The sequence below is a fragment of the Fulmarus glacialis genome, unplaced genomic scaffold (assembly GCF_000690835.1).
Source record: "Fulmarus glacialis isolate BGI_N327 unplaced genomic scaffold, ASM69083v1 scaffold42343, whole genome shotgun sequence".
In the NCBI taxonomy this organism is placed as follows: Eukaryota; Metazoa; Chordata; class Aves; order Procellariiformes; family Procellariidae; genus Fulmarus; species Fulmarus glacialis.
The window spans coordinates 1-26214 of NW_009205606.1; the positions used below are offsets into that span (position 1 = coordinate 1).

A 26214-nucleotide genomic window follows, 5' to 3' on the forward strand; every position below is an offset into this window, starting at 1 on the left:
CGGTCTGGGCCGAGCCCTGCGGCCGTGGTGGCCCCGGCCAGTGCGCAGGGCCTCGGGTCGGGCAGGAGTGCTGCTTTACCCTGGGTGGGCTGCGGCTTTTCATGTGCGGCCCGGCAGGGTATAAGTTAGCTGTTCTTTCAGATCGTTAAGTAATGCTTACGCGGTGCTGCTGTTCTCTCCCAGGTATGCTGTATACATATGCTATATGTGCTAACTGCGTTTTCTTCCTATGTCAGCTGTGCACAGTATCACAGAGAAGCAATCTACGTCGTATTGATTGTAGACAGTTGTTGAAAGAGTAAGATGGAGGAAAAAGAGAAGAAGAAGCATCGCGCAAAGCATAGTGGGCCAAAGGCAGAGAAAAAAAGGAAACGTTATCTCAATGACCTAGGAATAGGAGACGAGGAGAATGCGCGGAAGAGAAACCCCAAAGCCTTTACGGTCCAGTCTGCTGTGCGGATGGCCAGAACTTTCCATAGGTAAGATATGGGAATTGGTTATAGAGCATGCCCGGTCGGCAGAATGAGTAGCCGTTGGCTGGGGTTTCTTTGTTACTTTGTTACATGGTGTAATTTTCACTGGTGTGCTTACATAGCTTTTCATCATTGACTGCGTCGTGTTGTAGTTTACGTGTGTGTCAGCAGCGTGATGCTTTCTGCATCTGTGTTACGTGGTACAGCTGTGTTAGTCTTAATGGAAAAAAAATGTGTATAGCTCCTTAGACTTGGTGAGAGTTCCACATACATATTAGTATCTGGGCTCTCAGTGAACCTTTGTGTCCAAGCTTTTGCAAATACTGAAGACTTTCGAAGAATAAATGATATTCTTTTTAAGTTCTTGTATTTATTTATTACAAATTTCTTCTCAGAACTCAGGACTTGAAGACTAAAAAACATCACATTCCTGTGGTTGACCGTACTCCTTTGGAGCCACCTCCTGTGGTGGTGGTTGTAGTCGGACCTCCCAAGGTTGGGAAGAGCACCTTAATAAAATGTCTCATTAAGAACTTCACAAGGCAAAAACTGGTTGAAATCCGGGGTCCTGTTACAATTGTTTCAGGTGAGAACAAAGATCTGAGAAATGGAAATGTTTATTTTGTGCTTCTTATTTGTCTTGCTTTTGGAGCCAGGCTGTGTTCACGTTCTCATAATTTTTGGTCATTTTTAAGAAATCATTTGGATGTGTTATCAGGCATACTTATTAACAGTAAAAGAACAGTGAGCTTTAGGCCTTCGGGGGACTTGTCCCTCTAAACTTGTTTTCCACCCTGCTGGGATCCCAATTCTGTTAGGTTTTTTTTTTCCTTTTTGGCTTTTTTCCAGTTTTTCCCACCCCCAGACTTTTCCTAAGTTTTCCTTTTCCACTGGGTTCTGTTTTCCCTTTTGAACTATTTTTCTCTGGCTTCATCCTAACCTCTACACGCATTTCCCATTCTTTCAGGTTCCCTGTCCTATAATCCTGTCTTTGTCTCCCTTCCTTTCTTAAGCCAAGAATTAATTTGCCTAGCCATTTCCGGTTACGTTTCTCCACCTCACCCCCTGGTCAGTTCTTCTTCCCTTTTGTTAAGTTTTCAGTCCCAGTTTCCACTTGTCTTAGTCTGTTCCCTTCATACTTTTCCTTGAATATTACCAGGGGCGATCATTGAGGTTCTAGGGGGAGCACAGCCCACAGCAGCTCAAGGAACCAATTTGTAAGAGAGATCTTGCTTGGATGCAGACAACTATATGTTTGGTGCAGGTAGACTCTTCAGAGACTTTAACTAATAAATCTCCATTTTGCAAGGGATAATTGTCAAATATGGGAAAGAAAAAATGGAAAGGAAAATTCATGTGTTAAATTTGATTTCCTAATTGATCTACTTGAATTTTGCAATTGATAACCTGAAGAAAAAAACCGTGATACCTGTTGTCTAGAGTTGTTTAAAGTTGTTATTCCTGTTGTCTAAAGTTCAGTTAGCTAACTCAAGTTAGTCAAGCCAAGTTCACAGTGGGTACTTTTTTTACGAAATTTTTTTATATATAAATCTACTCTTTTTTTTAAAGGCTAGAACAGAGTGTATTTTTCCTAATCATATCAAAAGAACAAAAATATGTGGTAAAATAAAATCCACAGTACTAACTCTGGGGCACTAAAGATAAAAGAAGCAGAGATTCCCACCCCCCACCCCACCAAAAAAACACCACCATTTTTTTGCTGTTAGCATTGTTTTTGGAAAAGACCGAACAAGTCCTTTGAAAATGAACTCAACCTGATAATTTTAAACCAAAAAGTTAAAATTTAGCAGAATTAAAAACATTTGAAAACAGGCACTTCTATGGTGGTGCATGTTGGACGTTCTATATGCTAGGCAAGAATTTGAGTCCCAGACACTCTTTAGGAACTTCAGGAATGTGATATGAAAAGAAAACAGTGGACTAATCAGTTTGCTCCCTCTGTTTCAGTTTTTGATTCTTAATTCTGTTTTCAGGTAAAAAACGCAGGCTAACTATTATTGAATGTGGATGTGACATTAACACAATGATTGACCTGGCTAAAGTTGCTGATTTGGTAAGTTAACAATGGCGTGTGATTTCTACTATAATTTATATTGAAAATACTACTTTTGACTGGACTGCACCAATGTCTGATTTCTCTACCCATTGCTATCGAAGGCAAAACTGTCCGGTTTCATAGAGAGCAGGACTCTCAAAGCTCGACAGAAAACCTAATATTTTGGAACAACCCCTAGGACTTTCCTTATTCTGGGGGTGGGGGGGAAATAAAGCGTGTGTGTGATGGTGGGGAGGATGTGGAGGAGGGGAAATGCAACTGAACTTCATTGCTAATGCAACTGGTAAACTTTTAATGGAAGATCTTATAACAAGCCAATGTGATAAAGTGATTTTTCATTAAGGGATTTGGTCAAACCATGTAAAATCTGAATATGGTTTTTAGTCAAGAAGTTTTCAGCTAATGTATAAAGTAGAAATATGTATTAGTTTACTAGTTGGTTTTATTTGATGCACTGATGTCTCCATCTTTGAAGGTTGCTATGTAGTAATACGATTGATTTCAGTGGAGCGTGGTCACCATTGTAATTGACTTGTAACTTTTGGTTCAGTGGATTACGTCAACTGATCTTGGGGACCCAAGGCACAATCCAGTTGTCTATTTAGAGTTTTACTTTACATGTGGATTTGGAGTATATTATTCATAGCTGATGAGGGTTTGGGATCCTTATCTAAATGTTAACTACCTAAATATCTAAATACATGCGTGCACTAATCCAGATGCTGTCCTACTTGCATGTTTTCTATTTGAGGAGGGGAGATGTATTAAAAAATACAAAAATTTTCTGTTAGTAGATGTGACGGGTGTTTGAGATTCTGCATGCACATGGTGATGCTAAGAATCTGTTTGGTTTTATTGTTAGGAGGCTGAGATTACGTAATCGCTTGCAGATCTCTGTCATCAGTTCCTATGCATTTTAAGTTCTTAATTGCTGAGGTCCTAATATGACTTCGCTTCCATTTTCATGTGACTGTTGGGTGCTGTTTTCCTGTGTCAGTGTGTTTTAGTGATGCATAACAGTAATTGCAAGGTGTGAAGTAAGTTTGTCTCATTTTACCAAAAGACTTGGCCTTAGAGGCATTAGTGCATCTAAGACACAGACATAAAAATTTTATTAATTTTCTCAGACATTCCTGCAAATATTGGAGGATACTCAATTTTGCATGTTTTAAATTCACCAAGTAAACACTGTTCAGACCTTATTATGATACTGTATGTTATTGCATTCGTAGAGCAGCCTTATTCTATAGTTTTCTTGGAGACAACGAGCAAATCAAATCTATATAAAGGAGATTTGATTGACTGGAAGAAGAGATTTGATTTCCTAAGCCCCACTAACTTCTAAAGCAGCTAACATCCATACTTCAATTAAAAAGCCAAAGTTGATTTTCAAGTTCTATGAAAATAAAGAACAAAACTTTTTGCAAGGTTTTGGTTCCCGAGAAGCTTATGACCTTAAAGGTGTGGTCTTTGAAATTAGCTCATGTGGGCCCTGTGGTATTGTTATAGTGAAATGCTGGTGTTGTGTTTTCAGGTTCTAATGCTTATTGATGCCAGTTTCGGATTTGAGATGGAAACATTTGAATTCCTGAACATTTGCCAGGTACATGGCTTTCCCAAAATGATGGGAGTTCTTACCCACCTGGATACATTCAAGAACAACAAACAATTAAAGAAGACTAAAAAGAAGCTAAAGCACAGATTCTGGACTGAAGTGTATCCGGTATGACATTCAACATTCATTTTTCCATATATTTTGCATTATGGAAGCTAAATTAAAAGTGGGGCAATACTTAAGTATTTATTATGTTCTTACATCTTTTAAATAATACTGTAAACGGACAATGCTGATGTTGTATCAAATTATGTAGTCTTTCTTCTGTTTGCTAAAATACTTGTGTAATTATTCTCTATCCCAGTATGACTAGCTACTAAGCATGTGATACTAGCAAAAAGGTCTGTTTCGGAGGTCTGCTTGTAGGTCTGAGAGACAAATTGTAACCTTTGTAGGAGGTTTTCTGGGTGTAAATTGTTTTCCCCTAAGATTTAGGAGGCAATTTTCATGTTGAAGTAAACTGGTTAGTTTGATCTTTTGGAACCAGTTGTAACCTGCAATTTCCACTTATGATTTACAAATTGGTATTGCATTACCTTTTTTTAGTTTTGTAGGCATGAAATTGATGTTTAATGTTTTTATGTCTTTTTAATGTATTTAGGGTGCTAAACTGTTTTATCTGTCTGGGATGGTTCACGGAGAATATCAAAAGCAAGAAATTCACAATTTGGGGCGTTTTATCTCAGTTATGAAATTCCGACCTCTTACTTGGCAAACGTCTCATCCGTATGTTCTTGCAGACAGGTGTGTGCTTTTCTCTCTGTTCTTCAATCTCAGCATAGATAGCGCCTTGCTTTTTAAAAAAAACTGTAATATTAGAGCCAGCGAGCTCTGTGTGTGAATGGGTATTTAGTGTTACCTAGATGGCTTTGGGGAAATGAAAGCATACTCTTCAGGTTTGTGCCAATAACTTTAGCCATTCAGTTTTCACTTGCATGGGATCATGTAGATAGGCCTTTGGTATATTGTAAATACTTTTGAAACACAGAAAAAAAAATTAAAATAATCCTGCTTGTTGATTATTGTATTGAATTTCTGTGGAAAAGAAACAGCATTCCAGCAATTTAACAACAGCTGGTGAATTAGTCCTCTGAGTTCCCTGGAACCTCCCTTCTGCTCCCATCTCCACGTATAACATTTGATTCGCAGTCTCTTTGGAACATGAAAGTAATCTTGATGGTGGCTGTGCCTACCTGAGAAATTACCTCACCTTTCATATTTTATTGCCAGAATGCTTACAGTTATGACTAAACTCCCACAAGAATCCAAGGTGCCCAGAATAAGTCTCTATCAAAGCTCTAATTCTTTAGAAAAAATTGTCAGAGCAGTCGATAAGCATCATGCAAAGTCCTGCAAAATACACAAGGCGAAGAGAGGGGAAAATGAGAAAAAAATATTCTGTAGTCTTTCAGTAACATTGTTTTAGGTTGCTATAACTGTTACAATTATTTTGGTTGTTGGGTCAGTTTTAAGCTGATCTGCAGCCACTTCGTGTGTCCCACCCTCCTCCTTGGCTGTGTGTTTGTGTTGCCTCCCTTGTGCAGTGTAGAAAGGAGCTCTGGAAGGAGCTTCCCCCTCATCTGCCCAAAAAAAGCCAGTCTTTCCCTCTCCCCTTTCCTGTGGTGGTTTTTGTGTTGCTCACCGCCATTATTAGGGAAAAGAAGGTATTGTGTGGCTGCAGGGAATGCGTCTTTCAGCTGTCATAAGGTGGTTATTCTGTTTTCCCTCTAATGGCAAAATTGATTTGAAGGAGGGTTGTGTATGGAAAACGTATAAACAGTAATTAAAATGCGCTAAGAAAAGCAGTACATGCTTAGTGAAATGTCAATAAGTCTTCTGGAAATACATTGTTGAACATGATTATACAAGTTTTAAAATACAATTTTAAAATATTTTTGGAAGATCTTTTTTTCCATGGATTTTTTTTCTTCTGATCATTGTATTTTGATTATTAGAGTCGGCAGAGCTTGCAGTGGCAGCAGTGATGCCGCAATTCTCTTTTCTCAAATTACCTTTTTTCAGAAGTTACTATTAGGACTGCTGGATAGTCTAACATTTTTTTTTGGTGAATGTTGGGTAGAATGGAAGAGTTGACAAACCCGGAAGATGTTCGAATCAATCCCAAATGTGACAGGAAGATATCACTTTATGGGTACTTGAGAGGAGCACACTTAAAAAACAAAAGTCAAATTCATATGCCAGGTAATTTATCAGATTCTTAAAACTATTTTTGTACTGATCTATGAATAACGACATAGCTGTTGCTATTTTTATTGTGGAATGATTTCTATCTTTAAACCGTACATTGTAAAATATATTTTTTTCATCTTTCTAAGTACATGTTATGCTTTTGGAAATTATTTTTCGTAATACACTTTTTTGTAAAAATAAATCCTTGTAAATAGTTTTGCTTTTAATTATGCAGTTTTATTGCAGCGTTAAACACAATATTGGCAGTGTCTGAAGTTTTTCAAAGATGTTTCGCTTTAAAAGGTGCTTGAAGTGCAAAACATACCAGTCCTAATAGTGAAAAGTAAATTTAGCTTATGTAAAATTTCTCATATTCATTGAATAAATTTATTTTAAGTGAATGATTTAAAAGCTTAAATTCAGAAATATTTTAATAATAAATTTACAGACCTACCCAGAAAAGTGAGTTGCTAGTTTTGTCATTTAAAAAACAAGCAAACAAACCCAAAGCTTTGCAGTATTCTGGTGAACTTACGTATGTTTCTCTAAGTTCAGTGGTAAGGCAGAAGAATTGGATGTTCAATACAGAGCTTGCTGTTAATGAATCACTGAATGCTACAATGTTTTGGTGTTTTTTTTAATCTCTTTGTGGTGAATTGTACAAATTTCAGAATCAAAACTTTGTGAAAAACTTATTGCTTCCCTTGTCTGTCACCCCAGGTGTAGGAGACTTTACTGTGAGTGATGTGACTTTCCTACCAGACCCCTGTGCTCTACCTGAACAGCAGAAGAAGCGTTCTTTAAATGAGAAAGAGAAACTAGTCTATGCCCCTCTTTCAGGAGTTGGGGGCATTGTATATGATAAAGATGCTGTTTATATTGACCTTGGTGGAAGCCATGCTCATGAAAAAGAAGAGGTAAGGGAATGTTGTTGGTGATTTGAATTTTCTTGCAAAATGTAGTTTTTATCCTTGGAGTCAAAATAAGTGTTTAAAAATAAGCTGCTTTAAAATAATCAATCCTTATATTTCTGTAGTGGGTAATTTCTTTTTCTCCTCTAGTGATTTCAGAGGGATATTTTTATTATCTCTGTGTAAAATATTGTGCAAAACATTTGAAGGATCAGTTAATAATAAGTACCTACAGTTAGTTTCATAAACTTTCCAAGCCTTGACTTAAGATTTATAAAAACTCCTGGTACGGGGATATTATCACTCTTATTTTGCAGGGCAGGGTGATTGTGGGAGAACGCTTACAGGATTTGACTGGTCAAAGGGAGAGGTGGAAAACATTTGCATACAAACATTGGATTCAGCTGTTCTCCCCTGTATTGTGCTAAATGTTAAATACGTTTGGGTCTATGATAATTTGTGCTTGCTGATATTTACTGTAGTGGTTGCATACTGTGAAGGAGGCCCTCTTTAGTTAATATTGTATGCTTTCTTGAAATATGAAGCGGGGAAGGGAAACCTTGCTATTCTGAGAAAATGTTTATTTAGAATGCTTTGGAATTTTTTCTTGCATATGTATATTTCTATTGTTTTAGGCAGATTAATGACTCTGTTAGCTGTTCATTAGACATTTGTTTATTCATTTTAATTGAAAAGTAAAAAATCTTGGCTTTCTAGGAGGAAGTGAGACCAAATCACGAACTAGTTCAGAGCCTCATCTCCACACATTCAGCCATTGATGTTAAGATGGCGTCAAGCAAGGTCTCTCTCTTCATGGACTCTAGACCCTTAGGTTCAGAAGATGTAGGACAAGAGTAAGTTTTGAATGCTGAGCAGTGTTTGAGCATGAATGAATCTCTAATTTCAGGCTCTAATTTAGGAAAAATTCTCAATAGAGCACAGTTAGTAGAATGGCTTATTGCCCAATTCTTCCTCTTCTGAGACTACTACTCATAGGCCACCTATGTATTTTGAGACAGGAATAATTGACATTAGAAAAGTTTTGCAAGCAGTATAGTCCTGCCTTCCAGGAATTCCTTGCTGATATAAGTAATGTATTTCTGTTTTTCTTCAGAGTTTTGTAGAATGGCAGTCATAATCTCCAGTAAAATTCATTGTATAACCAATTTTCATTCAATGGAAAATAAAGAAATTTCTTGCAATTATTTATGGCTATAACATACGGTGTATTCTTAAATTAAGAGGTGTTATGTACTTAAAGAACTCCATCGCCTTTTTAGCATTCTCCATAACCTCGCTCTCTTTTAAAAAAAAAAAATTAAAAAATATTTTTGAATATTAACATGAAGCTTCATTGTTTCATTAAAATTCCCTTGTACTTTACCATCTTACCCCAAATGTGATCTTTGGGAAAACAGGTTTGTGATGCCAAAAGAAGAGAGAGAGATTGATTTGAAGACCGGAAGAGTACGTCGGAAGGCATTATTTGAAGAAGAAGAGAAGGAAAATGATGATGCAGTAAGTGATGAGGAAGACGACCAAGAAGAAGAAGAAGAAGAAGAAGCAATGTCTGAGGATGGAAGTGATGGCGATGATGAAGATGATGCTGAGGAGGAAAGTAAAAGAGCCCTATTAGGGGAAGAGATGGCTCTTGGTAGAGCCAAACGTCTGAAAACAGAGGTGGCTAAAGAAGAAACTGTGAATGAACTGCCAGCATTTGCAGACAGTGATGATGATCTTGAGATGGGTTCTGAAGAAGGAAAAACTGCCCCTGAAGAGAATGAGATGGAGGAAGATGATGATGAGGAGGAGGAGGAGGAGGAGGAGGAGCAAGTGACTTATGAAAATGAAAGCTCAGATAGTGAATTTGAGGCTGCAAGCAAAAGAGTAACTGAATCTAAGCAGTATGAAATAAATAGTGAAGATACAGAAATGATATCACAAATCTCAGATCACAGTCTGAAAAGAAAAGCAGTGCTCACTACAGATTCGGGAAACTGCACAGCGGAAGAGGCATCAGAATCTGAGGCTGAAAACTCCTCCCTCGATGAGGGCGATGATGAAGAAGGATCACATGATGAATTAGAAGTTGAAGAGTCAAATAGGAAGGGATTTCAGCACACTCAAGCAAAGAAAGCTGATAGTATTAGACAGACTAAAGTTAAAGCTGTAGAAACTGAGGATGATGATGATGTGGAGAATCTATTGAGAGAGGAAGAGGAGTATGAAGAAAAAATAGATTTTTCTGCTGACACGACAGGTAGACTAAATGTTAAAGAATTTTTTCTGTCTATTTTTAATTGGGTTCATTGTTAAAGGATATTATAATTAGTAAATATTATATAATGTCGCCCATCCAAAATATATATAGTTGTTAAGTGGCAAATTTCAAGTTAGGAAACCTGGGATTATCTGCTATGAAGCATTTGATTTGCAATGTAGTACACAGGTCTCAGGTTTCCTTCCTCTGAAATGGAGGTGATTCATTTTATAAACTTCATTGATTTTGCATACATTTCTCTTTAACTATTATCTTTATGGCTATGTGTGTAAAACAAATTATGATGCTCTATTACCTTTAGAAAGAATAAAACATCCTTGGGGGAACGTTACTAAAATGTATTAACTACTCACTGTGCACTGGAACAGGTTGCCCAGAGAAGTTGTGGAATCTCCATCCTTGGAGATACTCAAAGCCGCCTGAACATGGTGCTGGGCAACCTGCTCTAGGTGACCCTGCTTGAGCAGTGGGGCTGGACAAGGTGACCTCCAGAAGTCCCTTCCAACCTCAACCATTCTGCGAGTCTGTGAAGAAGACATGTATCATCGAGAAAATAATCAAATCTGTTACTATTGCTAATAACATCTTAAAATTTTGTCCTAAAATTAGGACTCATCAGAAAAAAAAATCAGTTATACAATTTGTTGGCCACAATTTATGTTCCTATGTATCTATGGAGTACGAAAAAAAGAAACTGTGGGTTCTTCTTGAGCCTGTTGTGGTCATGTCCTTATTTAAATTGTTTGTGTAGCTCCTAATTTTTGGTTTTTCTGGAGGTAAAATGCAATTTTTTTCCCCTTTCAGGTGCACTTAAGTGGAAAGAGGACCTTACACAGAAGGCAGCTCAGGCCTTTCTAAGACAGCAACGTTTAACCCCCAATCTTCGTAAACTCGTCTATGGAACAGGTACAAATCTGTTTGGAAACTTGTACTGTCTTAATATATGGTCGCTTTTTGGGTGTTACCAAGTTTGCAGGTCTGAATTTTCAAGCTGTCTTTTGCTGGGAGTCCTGAGGAGAGTTAATTGACTTTTTAAATTGCTGATACTAATTTTCACTAGTAATTGTAATACAGACAGTTTTTACTTTTCCAATAAAAAGCATTTTGAGCTCATTTTCCAGACTACTTGATTGTTGCTTATGTTTTCTGGTACAACTATTTCCCCCTCAAACATTTAAAGTTCAGTCATTTTTATAATTATCTGGTAGATATTGTGCAAATCCATTGTGGTAATTGATGTGTTTCATAAAGGGATGTCGTTTGTTGGCTCTCTGTCTCACAGTGGCTGAAAGTGGAATATTCTCTTAGATGTGACTTAGTATTATCATGTCTGTAATAAGGATGTTTGTCAAGAAAAAAAACCTAGCTGGCTTAAAAGGAAGAGAAAATTGCTATTTATGTAATTTGTCCTGTTTAATTCACAACTTTTCCAGTAGTTGTCTGGAAAACCTCATCATGCAGAACCTCTGTAGAACACAATGAAAACTTGGCTTTTGTAAACCTTCCACAGTGCAGGAGCGGGAAGATTTGCTGACAGATTCTCAAGTCCAGTATTCTTGATTTACAGACTAGCTTAATGTGGTTTCTATTCACAGGTTGTTCTGGTATTGTTTCTACTTGTGATACTGAATGAACATCCTGTGTTTACTTATCGGGCAATATTTTTTCAGATGATTCCAGTTATGCAAATAGAACCAGAATTCAGGTTGTTCAGAGAAATTTGAACCATGTGGAATTTGTGAAAGGAATTACATGTTTCCATATCAAACAACTGTACAACTGAAGTTCACTATGATTACAGTGTATAGTATCTCCCTGGTTGCTGCTCACTTTATTTTGTCCTTGTGAGGGTATTAATTTAACTCTTATACTGAATCAGTGTACCTTTTTCTTCAGTCTTTTATATTTAAAACTATTTTTAGTTTGCATCTTTTTTTCCTCAAACTACTGCAGGTATTGTGAAACATAAGGCAGAAGAAAGGTTGTTAATGAATGTAATCCATGTACCGTGGGGGAAATAATCACAGCTTGTACGTTTCGTTTAGCTGTTGAGGATGAGGACCATAAGAGTGAGGATGCAGGTGATGAACTTGGAGGTTTGTTTCGTGTCAGCCGTCCAGACAAAGCATCCAAAGAGAAGGCTAATGCTCTCGACTGCTCCAAATTTCTGATAGAAAAGCCGCAAGATTGGGATTTAGAAGAGGTAATGCCATTGGATAATTGCTTCTGCATATCCTATACTGGTTATGTCCTGGCTGTGTCTTGTAAAGTACTACTGAGTTGTCATTGAAACAGACCTATGGGAGCCTGAGTGTCATGTCTTCTGCTACATGCTTTTGTTAGAAGTATTTACTAGCTAACAGATTCCAAGGTCTCTTCTTAGAGGAATGGAAAGTTAAAATAAGTCAATTTAATGCTTGGCTCTCTTGACTATTTGGTGGATCAGGATCATGGTTTGCTATTTATTTATGGAAAAGTAAAAAGCAGGGGAATCATGAGTGAAAATATAATGTAGGATAGAGTCCTTGTTAGTGTGAAGACCTTTGGGCAAGAGTTGAGTTGGTTTCATGCTCCTGCTTTTGCTGAGGCATTGTGTAGTTTTGGTTATGATGTCTTGATGTGGAGCTGTGCGTGAGAATATCAGATTATCTCTGAGGTGGTATCTCTGATGGAGGAGTGCGGAACATATTGGAGAATGTTTCTGTTGATGACAAGCTGTAACTGTGCAAGGCGATGCTTATTTTGCAGGTTATGAGCAGTATTCGAGACTGCTTTGTAACTGGAAAGTGGGAAGATGATAAAGATGCAGCAAAGTTGTTGGAGGAAGATGGTATGTGCAAGACTTCTAAAAATGATTAACGTATACAGGATTTTTAAGAAAAGTACGACTTTGTAATTACGTGTGTAGAATGTTTTGCATTAGTGATATACTTGCAAATTTTTTCAAACTGTTACATAAAGTATTATACAGATACTAATATAATTAAAATATTGCTGTAAATCTGTGTACAAACAGTAGGCAAGCAGCACATTCTGAAAATTTACTCTCTGAAAAATAGGGTATATAATTTAAATTAGGAAGTGGAGTCCTTAGTCAACACTTGGCCATGCCAATTTCGCATTATGTGTCCGAGTTTAGCTATTCATCCTCTATGTATGGTTTATTCTTTTAGATAGTCTCAGCAGAAATAAGCAGAAATTCTTTTTTAATGGGAAGGCAAACTGGTCATTCACATTTAGCTGAAAAGTGAGATCTGTCTTCAGATGTTTTGGAGGTGTTGTTTTTGTTTGTTTTTTTTTAATTAGGAAACATTTAGAAAACTTTAATAATGTGGCTGTATCTTATATGCAAAATGATTGTCGTTTGACAGGCTTCTATAAGCATTTCTTTTTAACTTAAAAATTGTGTGCTATATTTAAATTTTTTATTAATTTTATTTTTTTAAATTTAATATAGGAGCTCAATTGCTCTGCTGGTCATTAGAGTGCTAACTAATGTGCTGTGTGGTCCTTTGGAATGATCTAAACTTTATTTATGTTTTTGAAAACATAAAGTTAAGGGTATTGAAAGGAAAAAGGAGGAGCCACTGGAGTTTAGCTAAGAATTTTCAGCTGAAACTGTAGAGATGGCAGAATGGACTTACAACACTGTTGATGGGAAGAAAAAATATTTGGGTTGAAACTAATCTACAAAGCAGTACTGAGAAATAAACAATACTGAAAATATGAGAAATTGTATGGAACAATACAGCAGAATGGTTAACTGCAATATAACAGAATGGTTAACTGTCAGATATCTTGGGTGCTTATTGTTGCAGAAGAACTCTATGGAGATTTTGAAGATCTTGAAACCGGTGTTGTGCACAAAGGAAAGCCTGCTGCTGAAGGAGATGAGGTCTGACCTGTATTTTTATGTTCTTTAGCAACATACACGTATATGAGTTTCTGGTCGAGTGATAGGCGTCCTATGTAATAAATTTAGTTTTCGTGAATCAATAGGAAAGAAATCAATGGAACAAGGAAGAAAAGGTATATATATTGCAGACTTCGGAAACTATGAATATCTAGAATGGCATGTTTTTAGTCTCAAACTGAATTGTTGTTTAAAGTTAATTATTTAGGAGAAGTCACCTCACTTATTTAACAGTAGGTGTCAGGCTTAATCAAGAGCTGGTGGATCTGGAGGTATGAGAGAAGTATTTTAAAACCAAATGTGATTGTAACTGTTTGTACTATGTCATTTCATCTGATGTAGAGGATTATAGAGCTCTGTTTAAACACAACAAATCATGGAAACTGACACAGTTTCCTAGTCATTCCTCATATCTGCATAAAAGAGGCTGGTGGAAGCAATTTTATGCTGTGACTTGAATGTCTTCCAAGAACAGAGCTGTAGTTGTCTGTGACAATACGGATTGAAAAATCAAATTTTTTTCGGACTGAGCAACTTGATGGCTTTGCATTTCATTATAAAATTGAGGGTGATGACATCATTTTGGCAGTTTTCAAATGGTCTATGAACAAACTTCCTCCTCTCTGGCCTCTAGAGTGCTGCCTTCCAGTACTATGAACAATTACTTTTTTTCCTCTTTTATTGTGTGTGCTTATTTTAGCTGTAGAATAACAGATAGGTCAATTCTAGGGTCTGTTCCCTGACATTAAAATAAATGCTAAGTCAAGAAGTTTTCTCAGTGAAAAGGGATATGATTAGATTATGAAATATTTTGGTTGTTACTGAAGTTACATCTTCTTGTATGAATAACTTACTAATTTCTGTCTAAAATTGAAATATTTTTAAAGTGTCTAATAATTTGCATTATTACAAAATATTACTTAATATATGTATTAATCAGAATGGGATGTTTTCAATGAACTGTTTTACGTGTTTGATAACTTACTGTTGATTAGTCTGGAAGTGAAGAAGAGGAGGAAGATGGAAAAATGTCCAAACCAGAACCTGAGGAAGAGGAAAAGAAAAAAGAGCGCATAGACAAGAAACGGAAACTGAAAGAAATGTTTGATGCAGAATATGATGAAGGGGATGCCACGTACTTTGATGATCTTAAAGAAGAAATGCATAAGCAAGCACAGGTATACAAGCTGTTAACTTGGCTATTTATCTGGCTATATGTCTTCAAAATACCCCACAGAGTTTGCCCAGAGGTTTTTTCCTGGAGATACACATGACATTCAGGAGCTACTTCACAAAGTACACATGAAGAAATACATGCTTGCAATTTTCTGTGGTTGAACTTTTTGATTCCATTAGCTGGAAAGAAAAACAAGCAAGCAAGCCAAACAACTGAAAGCTTAATTTAAATTGACTTAAGTAGTTAACCATATTCTAAATCACTGAATAAGTCGGCATGTGTCATCTAAACTTTATCTACTTGAAAGTTTTTAACAGTTATCCATTTGTCCCTTAGTGGTGGAACTAGCATGACAGGTCTCAAAAAAAAAAACCAACCCAAAACATGAGAGAGAAGGTTCCCCTCCAGGGAGAAGAGGGGGGAGGAAAAAAAAAAGGCATCCTTTTTATGTGTAGGAAGGTGAAAATCTTTCTCATACTAATTTGTGTCAAATATTTTCCTGGTGTTATTTTTAGTGTGATTTTTGCAATGTTATTAAGGATAAGCAAGTTCTGTGTGGCAGTCTTTTTCATCAAAGTGTCAAGTTATTTTAAGGAAAAAATAATTGATGACCATTGCTCTGTATGTGTGGTAGGAGTCTTCAGGGTAACTGTATCCAGAATTGGAGGTGTTGATTTTGTTCCAGGCCTTGGTTTTTCAGCTAAAATCTTGTAAGCTTAGAAGTAGCTTCTTTCTTTGGCTGACTTGGAAGAACATTGGCTTATATTGCTAAGAACTTCACTGTCTTCTCTTCTGACAAAATCTTGCCCTGAATAGTCATTAAATTGTTACCTTCTTGCATTAGCCTCTGTCATAAGTGATCATACGAACTCTGGTATGCTGATGTGCTTACTGAGAGCACTTAAAGTGTAAAAAAGGACATTCCAGTAAAAAAATACGAGACAATTTACAACTGTTTCACGTGGGGTCTGTTACATAAATACATTATCAGCAACACTCCTACTGCAGGATGGAATGGCAAGGATCTCAAACTGGGAATGTGTAAAGGCTTCTAGAAAAAGTGAACTTGGACCAGAAGATTTGTGCCATATCTCAATACCTTGAGAAATGAAATTAATAATTAGTTTGTTTAAACGTGGCGTCTTATGGGTAGCTGACCATCAGGAGCGAGAGCAGGAGGGTGAGGCTTCTGTTATTCACAAGGATGTCTTGTTAAATATTTACACAGTATCTACATGCATATGGAACAGAAGAGCTTTAAAAGACCCTTTTGATGATATACAGTGTGAGGATGCACAGAAGTATTTTTAAGCTGCTGAGTAAGATAGGAGCCCAGCCTCCTCATAAAGTGACACCTTAAAGATCAGGACATTAACTGTAAAAGATACTTGGGCTCCTAAATCAAAAACATACTTTTGACAGTTGTATCTTTAAAATCCAAAGTCACCATTATGAAAGGTATATCAGAAGTCACTCAGTCATTTGCTTCTCTTGGGTACTGTCTTTCAAGTAGACTAACAGGCCCACTTGGGATTTCAAATTGGAAGGAATTCGTGGTGGCAGAGATCTTGTTCTGAATAAAGTCACAAAACCTATCAGATCTTTCCTGAAAGATTTATATAAACGTTAGCATGTTTTAAATAGAACTGGCACCTCATGAACAAGTTGTTAATACTTGAATTTTGTAAAACACATGGTGACTTTCGCTTTGTCACATAGCTTAATAGAGCGGAATTTGAAGATCAAGATGATGAGACCAGAGTGCAGTATGAAGGCTTCCGGCCTGGGATGTATGTTCGAATAGAGATTGAGAATGTCCCATGTGAATTTGTCCTGAATTTTGACCCTCATTATCCTATTATCCTGGGTGGTTTAGGCAACAGTGAAGGAAATGTCGGATATGTACAGGTATGTAGCCAAAGCTGTGAGTGCACTTTATATCAGTACAGGTGTGCTTCGGAGGGTCTGGAGTTATTACTTACTTTCTGTTTATTAAAGATACAGTAAACACAGAGAGAAACCTTCGTCTCTGTCTCTTGAATAGGGGATTTGCTTTTGACACAACTAACTCTACAGTAGCAGACACTGGATTTTTACAGGCTTAATTGGATAACTGGAAGAAGAAGTTATTGTTGTTTATGTTCATCTGCAGAGATGTCTCAGGGCTAAGGTCTGATACTGTGATTGCTAAATTGCAAACATAAATTGTACTCTGAGGTTCATGGTCTATGGACAAGCGGCTATAGAAAAGTTACTAGCACATACTATATTTTAATATAATACTTGCTCGTATGCATACAAACATGACTTCAAAGTGAGTGAAATACTGATTATCTTTGCAGTCAACCTAGTGTTAATGAGAATGTTCGAAGATATAAAGCTTACTGAATAAAAAATTCTGGTGTAGATGGAAGTTGCTTTCAATCATTCCTGAAAATTAAGGCTTGAATTTCAGAATTAATGTTATTATCCTGTAATAGCATTGTCCATCTTTTCTTCTAATTAGTTGCGCCTGAAGAAGCACCGATGGTATAAGAAGATACTTAAGACACGTGATCCTTTAATCCTCTCATTAGGATGGAGGCGATTTCAAACTATCCCCATGTTCTACATTGAAGATCACAATGGGCGTCATAGGCTTCTGAAGTACACACCACAACATATGCATTGTGGAGCAACTTTTTGGGGTGAGGGTGTTCTGGAGTTACTATCCTGTATCACTTAATCATTATAAAACTCTCAAGCTTTACAGGATGTGTCAGGAGGTACAGCCAGTAGCTTTTGGAATGAGAAGTCTTTAAAAAGTTGTGTTCCCTGTGGAATATAAAATAACACCAAATAGTATGGGGAAAATAGGCGATTGCCTATTATTTGTGAATTATTTGAATGATTTGTGAATTATTTGGCTTTTAATTAAATTGTGAGCATTCTTCTAGGTTGTATATATCATAGAGGAATGTGATTTGTTGGCTGTGTGCAGAGAGACACTTGCACACGTTATGGGCCCAGCCTTGCAAATGCTTCCATACATGAGTAACTTCTTGTTAACCATTCCTTTAACTTTTGTGGGGCTATGTATGAGAGTAATGGGTTGAATGCTTTAAACTTTTCTTTGGTTTTATTCATTGAGAATATTTGGCATGTATTTCTAAGCTTTCTGACTTTAAATAGAGGCTAGGTGTTGTGTAGTAAAGCTTTCCATAAATTTTTAATTGAATTTTCTTGTAGGGCCCATCACTCCTCAGGGGACAGGATTTTTGGCAGTTCAGTCTGTCAGTGGCACAACGGTAGGTTTGTTATCATGAAATGTTGATTACTGCTTTCCAGTAGGTCGTTGGATAAAATATATGGGTTTGGGGACGAAGGTTTACATGTGGTAAAGCAGTGACGATGTAGGAACTGAGAAAGTAGGCAGACTCAAGCTTTTGAAGGGTGTATTGTGAAACTGGATGGATGCTTTTTTTTTTTTAACAATTTTCATCTGCTACACTGAAAATGACAAATACTGCTTTATTATTTTCTGTGGAAGGATTTATATGTACTTGATTTTCAGGTCCTAAGTGTTTAGATAACTTCTAAAACCTTTTTACAGGATGAGATACTGATGTTCCTGTTGAGAAAGTTTGCCCTCAATGTGATTTCTCTGCATCTTGTTAGAGTGTTTATGGGTATCTGAATTAATTTAAATAGTATTGAAGCAGTATTTATCAAATATGATCTTTGTTGCATATATATTACCCAAAGGTAGATATATGTTTACATACAACATGTAGCGAAAGCTTTGCATGGCATTGTAATGAGCACAACAGTAATGAGAGTGGTGATTATCATCTCCTTCCTAAAATACGCCTTGTTTAAGTCCTATTGCACAGTCATCTTGTTATATGTATTAAAAGGCTATTTTTGTCATGTGTCCCTAGCATAATATAGTGACTTACATCAGTGCACAAAGCACTTCTCCTTTGAGACGTTCTGTCTGAGTAAGATTCTGTTTCATAAAGAGAAGACGGTGAGGTAGATAACAAGGACTCTTTAGATTGCTTCCAAGGCAATTAGAATGGCAGTTCTGAAAATCTCATTAGTGAATGGTAGGAATGTTATGTCAGCAGCACCTCAACTAGTCCGTACAAAGTCAATTTCCATTTGTCATGCTGTTGTACTCCTGTAAAGGTTATAAATTATGAACTCAAACTCTAAAAAGCAGTGACATTGTATCAGTGAAATGGTTTCTTCACTGTTTGGTAAATACACATTCAGCAGTGTCTTTCACCTCTGTATGTTTCAGCCTGATTTCCGGATTGCTGCGACAGGAGTTGTGCTCGATTTAGATAAATCCATAACTATTGTAAAGAAATTAAAGCTAACCGGTTTTCCATTCAAAATTTTTAAGAACACTTCTTTTATTAAGGTGGGTATGTATATTGTAAAACCACATGTACCGATGATAGGAAGGAATGCAACCTGGGACTCCATCTGTCTTTCCCAAGGCAGAAGCTCCCCGTAATCGTTGCATAGTATTCTAGATCTCAGTAGCTGCTTGGGTTTTTTTTGAGCTCTCTTCAGTGTGGTCTCTAAAGGTACTGATCATTAGCCAATGAATATGAATTATTGTTAACCAGACAAAAATTCTGGTACAGTCTCCTGGCTCACATTCAATGTGATTTCCCTCATCCCCCTTCCCCCCTTTCTTTCCCTTCCCCCCCTCCCCCCCAACCCACTGATTAGCTTCCCACAGTGAGAATGTGAACGTGTCCCTGGTGTCATTCAGGCAGTTTGATCCCACTGAATTTCAGCTCTGGAATCAAAGATGACTTCTAGCAGTGCATAGGACTTCACAATTACAGTTACAAAAGTGTTTGGGGCAGGAGGTGTTGCAGAAGTGAATTTTCATTGACCTTCCAGCTGTCCTTAGTTGGGGCTTTCAGGCTCAGGAAGAGGTTAGGTTGTTCTGCATTTGGGGCAGTAAGCAACTAAGCACTGATCCCAACAGTGAAGCACTCAAGTATTTGCACTAAGCATATGCAGAATTTTTCCTGACTTCCTTGTGATTTATGAAAGAAGCACAAACCTTGGAGAGCTGTATTTTAGTCTCACAGCTAGCAGCTTAAGGCAGCTTACTTGCTTTTAAGTTATGCTGTGTTCTAGCAAATGACTTCAAAAGAGAACTGGACAGATTCTCTTAAATATGTTCTGGCTTAGAATTTTAAATGTATATATTTAGTGCTAAGAAGCCTTGCCTGTTGTATATGACTGAGTAGATTACTCTTAGTAGCTTACCTTAAAGTCAGCTCAGTAGGTTTTTGGTATGATCAGCACTCTTAGTATAAAGACAATGTTATGTTCTTCCTATTTCTTTAGAAGGTATGCTTGTGGGAATTACTTATGTTTTTGTGGCCTACATAGGTCACAGAGAGAGACTTAGCATCTTGAATAATGGTGGGTAATTTACACTTCCAGGGAATGTTTAACTCTCAGTTGGAAGTGGCTAAATTTGAAGGTGCAGCGATTCGTACTGTGAGTGGTATCCGAGGACAGATCAAAAAAGCCCTCCGAACTCCAGTAGGTGCTTTCAGAGCAACATTTGAAGACAAGTTGCTGATGAGTGGTAAGTTGCACTTTCCATGTAAGTTATCACACAACTTTCATCCTGCTTCACAGATTGAAAAGGCGTGTCTCAGAATCTCTGGAATCTGATAATTGAGATGTGAATTCAAAGAGCATTAAATATCTGGTGAGATGCAGAATGAAATTTTTAAAAAGTACATTTCATGTTGGATTTCTTTCAGTTATACTCGGAAGTCATAGTATGCAGATGAAAAGGTTTGTCTTGGAGACGTATTTCTCTGAGTGTTTTAAAGTGTTTTACACAGCATGGTATGCTTTTCTCCTTGAACGTGAAGATGAATTGTATTTAGTGGTACAAGTGCTAGAAGGACATTTTTCTGAGAAATCCAAAGAGTGGCATTGTAACTCTAGTTAACTTTTTTCCCTAACCTTTTGGCCCAATTATGCAGGGGATAGCGGTAAGTGATCTCCTGTGTTTGCTGAGCGTCACTGTAATTTTGAAAATACGAGTTTATGCTTATTTGGGTTTATGTGACCTCTGTTTTCCTAAACCCATCAAAATTACAGATAGTGCAAAATAAAAGCAAGTGAGTTCTTTTATAAAAATAGGCAGAGGAAAAGCAAATCTTTTTTGTCAGTAATAGTAGAGGCACAGATACATATATGAACTCTGTTGCTAGTTCTTTAATTGAATATGAATAATGAATAGGGTGGAATTCAGCTGGCTGCTTTTCAGGAATATGTACTGTTTATGACTTCATGGGGTTTTGCAGAATCCAAATATACAAATAGTTACGTTGCTTTTGCCTACATTGAAGAGATTTGGTGTATATATACCAAACACAGTACTACATGTGGTCTAGATGTTAGTTATCTATTCTATTCAGGCAATCTTTGCCTAGAGTGTGCATGTGATGAACTGTGTTGTTACAGAGCCAAGTAACATTTCCTTTTCTTTCAGATATTGTCTTTGTGAGAACTTGGTATCCTGTTTCTATCCCAACATTTTATAACCCTGTAACATCCTTACTGAAGCCAGCAGGTGAGAAAGATAGTTGGAGTGGAATGAAGACAACAGGCCAGCTGAGGCATGAGCGAGGCATCAAACTGAAACAAAACAAGGATTCTCTCTATAAGGTATATTTGAGATGTCTTTTTTTTTTTTTTTAAACCAGTGATCACAGTCAAATTTGCACTCTGCCTCAGACCTGTGCAGACCGAGAGTAGTGTAAATATGTGTTCATACATACACATGTGTGACTTCATATTTTTATCCACAAGGCACAATCTTTCCTGGCATGAGACGGGAATAAAGCAGTAGAAAGCAGATTATTATTATTGAGGGTCAATGAGAGTTTATAAAGTAATCTGCAGGGGAGAAGTCTTCTCCAAAAGCTTACTGAGACTTTTGTCGTAATAAAACGGGTAAACATACCATACACAGTTCGGTGCAAGGACACTGGAGAATGTTTTTTGAGTGTTTGGTGGGGGTTTTTGTGGTTTGGGGGGGGGGTTTGTTGTTGTTTATGGTGTTTTGGTTTTTTCCCCTTGAAAGATGGAAAATAAAATAAAAGCTTTTTAAGATCATGATTCTTATGTATGTTCTATATCAATTCTTTTAGCCTATTGTGAGGGAGAAAAGGCATTTCAATAAGCTCCACATTCCTAAAGCACTGCAGAAGGCACTGCCTTTTAAGAACAAGCCTAAGAATCTTGACAAGAAAGGCAAGACTCCAAAAGACCAGTGGAGACCAGCTGTTATCAGGGAGCCTCATGAAAAGAAGGTAATTATCACTTTGAAATAAGGACTCCCAAAGGGTAAACGTGTTGCTTAGACCATTTCTAACTATTGCTTTAGCACTGCTAGTGCTAAAGACATATGCTCCTAGTGAAAAATAATCACCTGCAATTTGTTTGGTTCCTGTTTGGCACGTGGTATGTATATGGAACTGGCTCTGAGTGGACGGTGTCTATTTTTGAAACTAATAGGTCACCTGAAGCCTAAATAGGACTTTTGTCCTTGTCACAGGACTTGCAAGGTATTTCAGTTGGATGTAGTGCTCTCACGTTATGGGTGACTTAAATTGGCAGCTGCGGTCTTTTATTTGACTTGTCATTGCTGTGCATTATTCACAAAGGCAGGACTTGAAGCAAATACTTTGCTTCAAAAATTGAGAATTAAAGAGTGCTTGCAAAAGCAAGAAGATCAAAACTTCAGTTTAAGTGTTCTATAGTAGCAATTAGGCATAGCCTTTTAAATAGTATCTAACAAAAAATCAGAGTTCACAAAAATTAAGCCTTTGACTAACTTCCCAACAAGATAAATGATTAAACCATTTTAGAAATTGCGTAACAGGTGCAGAAATAATTAGGAACTTGCCCTGAATCTCTGATTCATTATATGGCGCTCTGCTGAGGTTAAACTGTTTCTTGATCAACAAATCTGAACTGTTTGTATATTGATTCTCTATTTTCTGTTCTAGATATCAGCCCTACTCAGTGCTTTGAGTACAGTGAATAATTACAAGATAAAGAAAGCCAAAGTAAAACATCGGGAACAGCTTAAAGAATATCTCAAAGTTAAGCAGAAGGAGGATGAACAGAAATTCAAGAGGCAAAAGGAGGCTAAGAAAAAAATCTATCGCATACTAGGACAAAGGGAGAAAAAAAGGCAGAAGTCAAGCTTGAAAGGATCTAGCAAGGGAGAGAAGAGTATGTAAAACTTTCATCAGATTTTAGGTCAAATGAGGAAATAGGGTAGCTGTGCAATTTTCTGTTGAAGAAACAAAAAGGCCTTGGACTACACTAGACATGCTTTCAAGAGAAGAAAAAAGTGCAAATATGACCTTACCCAAGCTCTTGAATACGTTTGGCAATGTATATAAAATAAGATGTAGAAATATGGATTGTGTTTTTTCTACATGATATTCCAGAGGACTTTGTATTTCAGTATATTTCTATCCATGCTGCACATTATATCTAGCCAATAAAGTATTTTAATGTCAGTTACAGAATATTGTTTGTAAGTGTTTTGTCTTAGTACTAGTGGACTTCTGTGGGAGAGAGAACTCCTCTGGATGTCTCTGAATGTGCTTCTGCGTTGGTAGTACTTTGAGCCATTGCCTAAATTTTGTTCTTGGCAAGTCTTCCATTAAAAGGCATAAAGATCAGCTGTTACTGAGCAGGAGTTTTGGATTCTCTAGCTTTGATGTGCTAGCAGATGCCACCAGAGTAGCTTGCTCCTGTGCTTAGATCATCTGGTCCTGCATGAAAGCATCTCAGTTTTTTCCACTTCTCATTAGATATTAAGGAGATCTTCAAAATAGCATTCCATCCAGATCTTCTGTTACTTGACCAGTTTTGGCACACTGAGACTGTCAGTAGACCCCTCAATGACTGCAACTTTCTGGGCAAGTGGTATCAGACCTTTCCCAAATGTGTGTAACTACCTGGTGATTTTCTCTGAGGTAAGCACAGATGGGGTAACTTGCTTCCTTTGGGAACATCTTATGTCCAGCTAGCTTGGTTTGATGATACGGTGTTAGACTTTCTTAAGATGAATGGAGAGGAGATGTAGTAGATTGTTTCAGTCCTGTTAAATGAACTGAGAGTTGAAATCTTTCTTGGTATGACAAGAGGCTTTCAGCAATCATTCTGTTGGAAAAGCAGTGGAATTTATTTTTGTTATGCCATATATGGCATCAAATAGTTACTGTGATATATGTATTTTTAATACTTCATCTTCAAACAGGCAGTGGGTCAGATAACATCAGTAATTTCTTGGTCTCCTTCCTGAATGAGTTCACTCTCTATCATCAAGCCAAAATTCATTCTTATTATTATTACACTGTAGTAATATTTGCTATCTCAGATGGGAGATCCTGTGTGGGATCAGGCTGCCTCACACAAAGACTTTCTGCTGAATGGGTTTGTAGACTTTTTTGTGAATGTTTAGCATTTCAGGATTTTCTTAATTAATCTCATAATATTTTGTGTACTGATACTGAAATTCTAATGCATCTGACTTTGCCTGTATGATATTAGGCTGAAACCTGACTCAAATTAATTTGTCAGTAACTTTTTCCTGCCATGAGATTCAGCTGAGGTCATGTGAATATGAAAACAAGATTTATGCTTAAATAATTGAAGATTCTGTAATGAATAGACAACTGCTGCCTTCAGATGTTTACAACAAAGCTGTTGGCTTTTTTTGCCCTTCAGAGTGGCGCAGGGTGGCCCACCATGACTTTGTTCTGCAGGGTTGTTTCCTCTTCTGTCATACTGCGCTAGGCTAGATCTAATCTAAACCATCAAGGAAGTGTTTCCTATTAATCCCATTTTTACGCTGTTGTGAGCAAACTTCCATTTTATGTGCTGTTGTTTGCATCTTCCATGTATTCACGTGTGACAAGTAGCTGTAGTTTTTTTGACCACCTGAGAAGTTACCTCTGCAACGCTTGACTTAAGGTTTCACATCTGCTATTTATATGTAATGAAAAATAATTTTGATCTAGTTCGTTCATAATAGCTCTGCCAAAGACGAAAATGGGGAAATGGTGGACTTCAATCGTCTTTCCGTTGTGGAGAGAACCACTCAAAGAGCCAACAGAGCATGAAAATATTTCACCTGCAAAGACTATACAAGATACTTGTTCTGGATTATACCCTTTTTTTTCCACTCTTTAGGTAGCCCTTTTCAAAGGGAGAGAAAATTTTGTAAATTTAACAGATTTTTTTTTTTTTTTTTTTTAATTAAAAGAAGTTTTAATATGCAGTGGGTTGTAGATAGGAGCTGGTGTGTGTTGTGAGCCCTGCTAAAAGAAAGGCAGAGGTTTTGCAATCTCTTGCGGTGCTGACTTTATTTCGGAAACTGATGAGAGAGAACCAGTTCAGTGACTGTCCCGGCAGAGCCAGGCTCTGCTCCGGCCCGAGGGGGCCTTGCGCCGCCCAGGCGTTGTGACGGGGAGCCTGGCCAGGGCCCGTGCCTTTGCTAAGTGTTCCTGGGCCGTGGTTTACAGTGCTGTGGGGTAGGTCGGTGTAAATCCTCTGCTCCAGCATGAGGGGAGTGCTGCACAACATACAGGTTGAAATCATTGCTGTGTTTGTCTGGAAATGACAACTGTGCTACAGCCTTTGCATAGCTGGGGGGGAGATGTTAACACTGCGTGTGAGGAGAGCTACCAGAGTCCTGGTAATAAAAGTACTTGTTTTTCATCCAGAAAGACTAAATAAATCCTTGGCTTTAGTCGTAACCATGACCTCTAATACTGCTTTTGGCCTGTTTTTAACATTGAATGTTTAGTTTTGCCCCTGGGATAAGAAAGGGCGGTGGTTAGCGCTGAGGGGGTCAAGCTGGGCCGAGTGCTCAACACCTCCCTGGTGCTGCACCGGCACCCCTGAACCGCAGCTGAGGGGGGTTTGCTCTGGAGAGCTGCTGCGTGCCAGCCTGGTGCCGGTGAAAGCTGCTGGCCTTGGAGAAAGCGAGGGCCTTGCACTGCGTAAAGTAACCCCTGAAGTTACTTATACCACGAAATGCCTCCCCCTGTCCTCAGAAACCCATTTCCCGCCACTGGGCCCGTGGCTTGCGCTCCCGCCTTGCCTGGGCCTTCGGTAGAGAGGAGTCCCTTACTGCAGCCACCAAGCAAAACTGCCTGCTGGGAAAACAATAACAATATTTACTCCTCCTCATCAGCTGCGAAAAAAGCCTGAGTTATCAGAGGGAATTGCTGGCAACAGTCTTGCGCTGGCAGGTGGTGGAACAAGGGGCTGAACTGTTCTTATCTTGGATAAACCTAGTCAGCGCTGCAGGAGGTACAAATAATTAGGAGTCTTGTTCGTGATTAAGCCCTAGGCAAACATGAAAACCTGTAACAAAAGCAAAGTCTTTTGTACAATGATTTCCATGTTAAAGGGGAAAAAAAAAAGTAATCTGCTGGTAGAAGGCACCATACGGGTCTTCCAGGTGGGGTAATGCAAAATGAACTATATCCCAAAATATTTCGTCTAGGAGAG

General features: G+C 37.7%; 1 protein-coding gene across 1 annotated transcript; it reads left to right on the top strand.

Moving 5' to 3' along the window:
* Nucleotides 1-303: 303 nt before the first annotated feature.
* BMS1 (BMS1 ribosome biogenesis factor) lies at nt 304-23216 on the top strand. The gene is made up of 22 exons (XM_009575442.1): nt 304-479; nt 869-1059; nt 2468-2547; nt 4085-4273; nt 4767-4909; nt 6246-6367; nt 7076-7272; nt 7987-8120; nt 8685-9526; nt 10352-10453; nt 11593-11750; nt 12296-12377; nt 13366-13442; nt 14456-14638; nt 16357-16545; nt 17144-17324; nt 17866-17924; nt 18923-19045; nt 20095-20242; nt 21164-21339; nt 21825-21986; nt 22686-23216. Exons 1-22 carry the CDS (start codon nt 304-306, stop codon nt 22920-22922), a joined length of 3951 nt encoding a protein of 1316 aa, XP_009573737.1. The 3' UTR covers nt 22923-23216.
* Nucleotides 23217-26214: the final 2998 nt, after the last annotated feature.